General features: G+C 35.4%; 1 protein-coding gene across 1 annotated transcript; it reads right to left on the bottom strand.

Annotated features, from left to right (window-relative positions):
- Window positions 1–1068: 1068 nt before the first annotated feature.
- On the bottom strand, window positions 1069–5047 carry LOC145158725 (putative pectate lyase 8). Its single transcript, XM_079077583.1, has 6 exons — window positions 4796–5047; window positions 4447–4503; window positions 3746–3817; window positions 2010–2756; window positions 1788–1926; window positions 1069–1700 (listed from the first exon to the last, which is right to left on the bottom strand). The coding sequence occupies exons 1-6, from the start codon at window positions 4906–4908 to the stop codon at window positions 1479–1481; spliced, it is 1350 nt and encodes a 449-aa protein (XP_078933709.1). The 5' UTR covers window positions 4909–5047; the 3' UTR covers window positions 1069–1478.
- Between the last annotated feature and the right edge of the window lie 4749 nt (window positions 5048–9796).

Raw genomic sequence — 9796 nt, 5'->3', positions numbered from 1 at the left:
ATCTTTTGGTGGTAGTAAAACAAGTGTTACTCTTACACAATAACTGAATAACACGAGGTGTTGATAGAAGTATAACAACTTTTAAGTGGTTTTCAGACTTTTTTGATGAACCTAAAGCTTAATTCAAATGGATGCAATTGAGAAAATGACATAAGTGCTATTGGAAACAAGGTTTATTCAAGCCAGCCATAATCTTTTTTGTCAATAAAAAGTTGAATCTTGAAGAATATGTTTTGATTATAGAGAGCTAAATAAGAACACTATCAAAGACAACAGTGTACTTTGAGTCCCATACTCCCATAGGGTTTCTAGGTTGGGGTTTGGGGGGTTGGATTATAAGATTTACGAACGAGTGTGACATGTCTATCTATATGGATAATTTTGATGACACATGTTTGGTAGATTGAGCATTGGTGAGTTGTACACTTGTTAGACAAAGTACACTGTTTGTTGTCTCTTGTTATCTACTATACAAATGTAGGCACTCAATGCCCAATAGGGCTCTAAATAACCTGTCTTCTAACATGTGATATTTGTACCCTATTAACTGGATCTTTTTTATTGGTACCTTGTGCATGTGTAACTTGTACGCTCATAAGACACAAAATGACCAACTAAATGACTAATACGTATTTACAAGTTAGACCTCCCATCGCATGGTGAGTTGTGACTTGTGACACCCTCACATTACATGCGATGCGAGAGATGCTTTCACGCCAAACATGTGACATTGTATTTCAAGTTTTTAACATTGGATATGAATTATTCTTGTTATAAAAATACAAAAAAGAATGCTAAAGAGTATGAATGACTTTAATTTGCCTTTACATTTTTATGAATTTTCACGTGGCAACAGTTGAAAAAAATCAAGTTGTGAGGAAAAAGAATCCAATGTTCTTTTTTAATATTTGAGACAATATCATTATTGCCTTTGACAAAAGAAAACAAGTCTTCTGAAACCTTTTTGTGGCAGGAACACACTAACACATAATTGTAAACTGTAAAGTATCCAAAACCAAAAGCATCATCCCTCCAACAAATTCAAATTTAACGCCAAAATAAAAAAAATAAAAAAAAAACCTCTCTTTCTTTTCCATTCATGAATCATAACCCAAGTAGTTTCAACATTCGACTCAACAAAACCAAAAATTACATTAAAAAAATAAAAATAACATTCCAATTACCAATGTTGTCCCCTATATAAAATCAATAAACCTAGTCAGATGAGATCTAAACACAAATCACACGATGAACAACACTTCAAACCTGCTCCTATCCCGAAATTGTTGAATATGTAATGTAATGTAATGAAGTTCATGTTTTCTAATAAAAAGCTTGGCCGAGGTTGCACTTGCACGACACAAAAAAAAACAATGAGTGTGTAAAAAAAAAAGCACACTAGAGGAGTGAACACACTGAACAAAAAATAAAAAAAAAAGTAAAAGTGAAAATGGTGAGAGAGGATGACACGTGTAAGGCTAGCATTGGTGGCCCCTACGACAGTTAAGAACCCCAGCACTAGAAGTAATACTAGCAACCATGTTAGACGATTTTGCCCCTAGACTCGAAGCTCTAGCATAACTAGCAGAAGCACCAGCTCCAGATGGAGTAAAATAAGCCCCATTAAGAAGTAAATCACCCTCGGATCTCCAGTTCCACCCGTGCCAATTTCTCGCATCTGTATCCACCCTCTTTGTAACCTATATACCCGACCCGTTTCCCATTTTTATTTAAACAATAAATTTAACACTAAATTATCATTTAAGTAAAGTAAAAGCACACGTTACCTCTTTCGCAAAAGGATTGGCAGGGGCAAGGTATCTGTTGCCTTGGCTGTTAATAGTAGGGCTTGCACTTCCACCAATCGCGTACATTTCCCAGTGTGTGTAGTCATTATTCACAACATGAAAATACCCATGTCTACATCTGCAATTTAAAAAATATATATATTTTAGTTTCCCATAATTATATTAAGTAATGATATTTGTAATTAGTATTGTAATTTGTACCTTGGCATTCTTTGAATTAGACCTTTACCAAAATGGTTATATGCGATTGTCACTTGCATCATTTTATCCCTAACATAAGAGTCACTATGTCCCAACAACATAACCTCGTTATGGTGAGCAAAGTGATTATTGGAAATAGTGATAGCAGTGGACCCCATAACCGCATCCACAAGTCCATCAGCACAATTAGACAAAGAATTATGATCGATCCAAATATGACTCGATCCAAAAATCGAAATCGCATCACCATCCGCCATTGTTCTCCACCCGTAATGCGAAGGAGAGCTTCTAACCAAAGCATTTCCAGTAGGTTTACAATCATGAATATGCAACCCATGAATGATAACATTAGTGATAAACTGTAAAGTCAAACAAGCTCCATTAGCAATATGCACGTTGACTCCACGTGCATCGATGGTTTTGAAGCTGTTCATTATAAGTTCTTGTTTTAATTGGATGACCATGTCACGTTTGAAGACGATCCAGAGTGGCTCTGTTTGGATGACAGCGTGGCGGAGGGTGCCAGGTCGTGGGTTGACCGGGTTGTCGTCGTGCGCGTCGGTTACGACGTAGAAGCGGCCGTGGCGGCCCCCGATTGCGTTGCGACCGAACCCGATGCCGCAGTCGGCTAACCGCTTGCGGTTGCGGTGCCAGTTTGGGTCGCACCGCCAGCAGTCGTCGATTGGGTTACCAGTCCCACATGAGAAGTATCCTAGTTTCCTTCTCTCAGTGTTGTTTCTCATACTCCTGTATAAGGGTAAAGTGGTCATTTACTCGTATGAAATCAAATCAGTGTTGTTTTATGATCACATGGGGTGATGGTGGCGTGTCACATGGGAAAAAGATAGGTTTGTTGAATACCAAGATTATTGGAGATATGGATGATTTAAAATAAAGAAAAGCATATCACATGGACGTGTATGCTTATAGTATACGAATCGAATATATGTGGGAACATAGTGACTTTAGCTCTCGTAGTGTAATAACTAAAATTTAAATCAATACCTAACACTGCAAAAGGGTAGCAAGTACTGTATTGACCATCAGTCATTTTGCTATGTAAAGAAACTGTGTAAGGGTAATAATGACATTTTATTTTAGGATAGGTTGTAAAGACGTCAAATTCAATCAGAAAAACCATGTGGGAGACAAGAAGAGTATGTAGTCCGATTTCGTTTAGGTCTTTGTTATGGACATCATGGGCACATGAGGTGATTCACCTTTTATGGTAATTTTGACAAAGGGGTAAAATGGGAAAGAAAAAAAATGAAGTCAAAAAAACAAGGTTTGGATTGGTGATTTTGGGTTCTTGAAATAACATGACGATATTATCTTTCATCTATATGGTATGTAAACACGTGGCTATCATTTAATAACTACGGAGGATATCAAATTGGCTCTTTGTACATTAATAAAAGAAAAATAATATAGTAGTTGTGAAAAATTATAATAAGTAAATTTGATTGGTTAAAAACTTAAAATAATATGTCCGATTTCCTCAATCATTATTGACGCATGAATTTATGCGTTTTAGAGAGAATGTCACTTAAAAAAATATTAATCAAATGATCTTGTTATGTGTGACGCCGAAACAAAAATCATGTGATTTTTAGATGTTCTCTCTCAAACGCATAAATTCGAGTGAATCCGGGATCATTTTTTGTGATTCTTTTAACTTTAAACAGGAATTAATTAAATTTAATCTCCATTATACAGAAGCTTATAGAGATTCTTACATTTCAACAAGGGAGACGACTTCTTCAGGATCTTGAACTGCATTTTCATTCAAAGCTTCCATTTCCTTTTCTCTGCATCGAATGAAAACTCAAATCAGATTTCGAAAACAACAACAAAAACACTTTACAGGAATTACGATTTGGAATACGAGATTCTTATTTTATTGAAGTGCTTTCACACCTCGGCATATCACATAATTACGCTACAGCGTGTGGTGGGAAGAAGAGTGGGGGAGACACAAAAAGTACACCATGTCTGCAATCAGTGAAAACTGGTGTGTGTTTTTTATTTTCGTGTGTGAGAGAGAGAAATACAACTCCATTGCTTTTTTACAGTTATAACTGACAAAAAGTGGATAGAGAAAAAAATTGGAAAAACAATTATCAACCGAAAACGGTTCTTCGAATCTGTTTGAGGAGAAATGAAAGGTAGGAATCAATGAACAAGAGGAATCTCGAGATGAACAACCGAAATAAACCGTCTAGATCTTAAATTCGAGTATCTCAGTGGTTAAAATTTGTTTCGTTTGAGGTTTTCTACTTTTCTGAACGAATATGAGTGCTCATTACTCTTTGTAGAAGATGAATTGCTCGAATAAGACTAAAAAGCGCGAAGGTAAAACATATTCAAGCGCATGAACACTCAGGTCCGGAGACTCAGTCGACTCAGTGAGTCGGTATTCAGTATTGTTTGTTTTTACCTTGCTGCCATTGATGAGTTGAAGTTCCGGCTCTGCAACTGCTCTGTTTCCACAATCCTGTACCATTAAAAAAAACAATGTAAGCTTCTCTATCTAGCTAAAGAAGAATCTCAAGCGAAACGATCAAACGAGCACATTCAACAAAAACTAACTCCGTAATTTCAAGCTAAATAAGCTTCGCATTGTCGATTTTCACCATAGATGAGTTCAGTTCATATTGCAACATTCTCTTACAGAATTCAAAAATTCAGATGATGAATAACAAAAACATAAGTTACCTTTACGCTAATACACAGAATTGAGCTGAAAACATAAGAAACAGTAATTATTAGTAGAGAGAAAGCGATACCTAGGGTTTGAGGAGTCATTTTTCTGCACTACGGCGGCGACGGCGGCGAGCAACAGGATCAGAAACAGAAAGGAACAGAGAGCGAACCACTTCTTAGGTACCTCCATTGTCATTGCACACACTCCACCTCCTCTGTTCAGCTTTGAAGATAAAACTTCTCACGCAGTGTGCCTGTTTGTGCGTGTTTCTGATCTGGAATCGGAGCAGGGAGACAATGAGGGCCGGTGGAAGTGGAGAGTCAGAGCAGCAGCCTTTGCGTAACGGCCTGATTTATAGAGCTAAAGAGGAAGAAGTTAACGGCCGTTAAATGTTGACTATGGTTAGGTTATCTGACTCACTCCAGTTAACTAACAAAGTATATTGCAAATGAAAATTTACATGAAAAAAGAATCTTAACTTTTAAGTTGATGTATTAAAATGTAATTTGGATTAGTGTTCAAAATTTTATGTTATAAATATATGTTAAGTCAAATAAAGAATGGTTTGCTGATAAAATAATATTTTAAAATTGATGTATTTATTTGATTATAATAGTTAAATACTAATTTTAAAAATATTTATTTAATTATCATTAGTTGAGCGTTATGCTTATTTTTACGTGCAATTGCCCTTTGAAAAGTGCAATGTGACCGATAAATCACCATTTGATTTATGAAAAATAATTATAAATTACGTAAAAGAAAGTTTTGACTATAGTTCACAAGTTAGAATTTTCAACTGGAGTTTTGAATTTTGATAATCTTTTTTAAAGAAATTTATCTGCTTATTAAAATATAATTATAATTAAATCAACTTTTTTAAACTTGTCTTTTGATATTGCGATTGTTAAGAAAATGGATTTATGTGTAATCAGTTTTCAACAAGTCGTAATCTGCCTTCCATCATCCGATCCATATTCACTTTATTTGTTGTTTCCCCAACGAAAGTAAATTTGGATAATGGATATGTAATTTTGTTTATTACTTTTTAACTTTTTATGTCTCAGAAATTAAGACATGTACAAATTGGACATGGCTTGACAATGGTTTTAATTACTTCAACTAAAAACAACGACAATGGTTTTTGGTGATGATGGCGACGGTATGGTAGGAACGATAAAATGGTGTGACAAATAGGACCAACAATATCTACTCTTTTTTCGGTTTGCTGTTGACACTTAGGTTGATGTTTTGGATAATTATTTGGTACTTTTAGCTTAAAATGTCGCAACTAAAATTTCTCAATCATTAGTGTTGGTTTAGTTGGTTGGTTCTTTATTCATAAGGGCAGGCGTAGTCGAAAGAGTTACGGGAGCATGGTTACTCGGTTTCGCCTCTATCGCCAAATGTGTAGAATCTCAGGGTGTGTGTGCCGCTCAAATCTCCTCTCTTTCCCCTCTTTGTGACCATTCAACGGCTACTAATATTCCAATATTTTTTTCCTTTTTTATTACCTACAATCTCATAATATAAACAACTATCTACCACTCCAACTCCAAAAAGCAAACATTTAGGCGGTGTTTGATACTAGTCTGGCCGAGTCAGCTCAGACGTTTTTGGCTGACTCGGTCTGCAAATCGTGTTTGGTACGCATCTGACTCGCTAAGAAACATCTGATTCAGATAGAAAAGGCAAAATAGCTGACTGAGAAAAAGGGGATACTATTCTATCTTTACCCTTGCCCTACCATTCTCTTTCATCGCCTCCGTCCTCATTCTTCTCGTTCGATTCTTGTAGCGCCTCCATAGCCATAAAACAAACCAGCAAGCATCGAGACTTCTTGATATTTAGTCACCGACGATCTCCTCCATACCAGCGCCTTCATCAACTACTTCTTCTCATCAGGTACGATTCCTTTATACCCATTCATGGAAGATCCACATAAAAGTTTTTATTGATTTACTGTTGAAAATGGGTTCTGATTTCTACATAATTATGAGTTGCTGTTGAAAATGGGTTCCAATTTCTGCATAATTAGATCAATATATTCTTCTGATCAGGCCTGAACTTCTCAAAAAGTTTCGAATTTTGCTAGATTTCCGCAGAATTTGGTTCAGAAAGTAGGTTGGAGCTAGATTTCTGCATAATTTTGTTGTTCAACTGCTATGTTCATGTTTGAACTTCTCTCAATGTTCTTAATTTTGCTGATATGTTGATGTTTGCTCCTGAATGTTCTTTGTTTCAAGTGATTTTATTGTTGAACTCTAAAGGAATATGTAAAAAGTAAAAAGAAAGCCACTTTCTTATATGTTGATTTTGTTGTTGATTTGGCTTTGAGAATTGGATCAATTTTGTTGTTTTTTTAGGAACACAACATACATATATGAGGGTAAAATGGTCATTTTTTATCGGTTAGCACATCCAGTCAGATGTAGAATCAAACAACATGGTTTCCTACTCAGTTAGGCTTTCTTACTCAGACAGACATTTCTCAGTCAATACTTTCTCAATAAGCAACTTTCAAACGGGCCTTATTCAAATTTATTCCAACTTTCTCAAATTCAATGGATTTATCATTTAGTTAAGATGAGCATGTGTGCATCAAATATGCTATAAAAGTAAAAAAAAAATTCATTTATATCCTATGATGAACAAAATAATATTCAACTTTTGTAGGCACTTGCGTTCGAACTGAACACGCACTTGTTCAGGATACTGCAAGTTCAAACGTGTGTAACAATTCGAGAATTGTTGTGAGGAGAGATTGTGAAGCTGCCGAAAAGCAGTTGATCCGAGATTACTCTGCTGATAATGCAATCTTTGGTGACGAACATTTTCGGAGAAGGTTCCGAATAAGCAAACACTTGTTCATGCGTATTGTTGGACTTATAGAAAGAAATTATTCATATTTTCAAACAACGTGGGATGCAAGGTTTTAAAAAATTTCAGATTGTTACAAAAATACACATCTGCCATATGAAAACTGGCGTACAAGAACAAAATAAACGCGTTAGAAGAGTACTTAAATATATCAGAAAGAATTTCACGTGAATGTCTTCAACATTTATGCTAAGGTGTTTTCTAGCTTTTAGTATTTGGTTTCATATAAATGAAACTAAGTAATTTAACCATTATAAATGAGTTTTTCAAAGAAAATAATCATTTTTTCCAGTTTTAAAAAATAACCACATTCCTCTAAATGAATCATTCCAGACTATTATTCATATTCTGAAGTTCTTTTTTTTCAATTTTTTTCAAAGAATTATTTTTACTTATATCTGAAATGTCTATTCCGAGGTATCTAAATGAACACTTACTCCCGAATGCTCCATTCCGGATTTGATCTTCAAATTTTGGAGTTATTTTTTGGTTTTTTTCCAATATTTTTTGAAGAAATATCCTTACTTATGTCTAAAATGTCCATTTCGAAGTATTTAATTTCATCGTTTTTTAATAAAATGTCTTATTTTATGCACTAATATTGTATATAGTTAATAATTACTATGCTTGTTTAGTTTTTTGTTAGATTTAACTAAAAAACGATTTTTTTCCCTTGAATTTTCAGAATTGTTCATAGGATTTTAGACTTGTTTTTGAAAATCATGAGTTCTTTTTTTTTAATCCAAAATTTTAGTATGGAATCTGGATTGTTGTACACCATAAAAATCACAATAAATTTAAACTTTTTAAAACCAACCCAAATTCACAAACTGTTTACAAACATAGTTTCCAAAACATTTCCGAACATCAGAGTCTTCCAAAATCATAAGTCATAAACAAGAGGATGTATACGGTCACGCCTACTCCTTCCCGCGGTCATCCGAAGTACCTGAAACATAACCCAAAACTGTAAGTCAATGCTTAGTGAGTTCCCCCAAAGTACCAACACATAAACAAATAACATATACAATAACATCATGTCGGGTCCAATCAACCATCAGGTTGGAATACCCCAAGCCCAATCAACAATCGGTTTGGAATGCCAATATACTATAGGTCCAGTCAACCATCGGATTGGAATACCCTAGGCTCAATCAACTATCGAATTGGAATGCCAATCTACAATGGGTCTTGTCATCCTTGGGATGGAATACCCTCGGCCCCAATCAACCGTCGGGTTGGTATGCCCCCGACCTGTTCGCTTACGCACAAAGCAGTAAAGCCTCAACCACCAACTAAATATGTACACATATAACAGATAATCATGTAAACAGTCTACAAACAGTCAGACAGATCTACAGATCACTAATGTAACGCCCGGGTTTTGGGGCTAAGCATTTTTAGACGATGTAATAGTCTAGGTCAACTATTGTAACTCTTTTGAAGTAATAAATATGAAATATTTGAGTATTATGTGAATTATGTGAATTTATATGCTTATTATTTAATTATAAATGTATAATTAATAAAGAATAAAAATAAGCGTCAAAATTAAAGTGTGAGATAAGACCGATATCTTTACATAAAGTTGTAGTGGTCGAAACAAGGATTCCGGGGATATAAAGAACGCCGAAATCCGAGTTATGACGAAGAAGTTATGACCCGTCGAAGTTTAGCAATGGAACCGACACGATACCGGGAAGCGTAAATAGTGAATTTACGATAAAGAGATTTTTAGCCTTAGCGATCTGAACGAAAGTCGTAGAAAACGTTAAACCGAGAGCGTCCATAAAAAGAACGCCCAAATCTGACTTCGTATGAGGAAGTTATGGTTTTTCGAAGTTTCGGCTTAGCGGTGTACAACCCGAAGTTCGAATATTAGATCGAGCGGTTTTTAGCCGACACAACCTAAACGAGAATCGAAGATCTCGTTAATAGTAGCATAACGATAAAAAGACAGACGAAAACGGACGTCGGATGAAGAAGTTATGAATTTTTAACGGACCAATCCTGTCCCGGCCTGTTAAAAATATAACTTTTAAATTAAAGTCAAAATTAGCCGACAGAGTCTAAATGAAAGTTGTAGAGTACGTTCCCGCCTACGCGTGGATATAAAGAACGTCGAAAACGGAGCTCGTATGCGAAAGTTATGATTTTTAGAAGTCGGGAAGCAAAATTGCGAAATCTGCAAGGAGGTGGTGCC

Source organism: Lactuca virosa, chromosome 1 (assembly GCF_052849685.1).
Source record: "Lactuca virosa cultivar CGN04683 chromosome 1, Lactuca_virosa_CGN04683_v6, whole genome shotgun sequence".
NCBI classification, from domain to species: domain Eukaryota; kingdom Viridiplantae; phylum Streptophyta; class Magnoliopsida; order Asterales; family Asteraceae; genus Lactuca; species Lactuca virosa.
Note: the sequence above shows the minus strand (reverse complement) of the source record. Positions and strands in the feature narration are given on the sequence as shown.

Bases quoted from the DNA above. Each gene is read 5' to 3' on its own strand.
- LOC145158725 (XM_079077583.1), bottom strand. From the start codon at position 4,908: ATGACAATGGAGGTACCTAAGAAGTGGTTCGCTCTCTGTTCCTTTCTG. The intron at 4,504-4,795 runs GTATCGCTTTCT...TTAATGGTACAG, and splicing joins AATGACTCCTCAAACCCTAG to GATTGTGGAAACAGAGCAGT. The intron at 1,927-2,009 runs GTACAAATTACA...TTTAAATTGCAG, and splicing joins CTAATTCAAAGAATGCCAAG to ATGTAGACATGGGTATTTTC.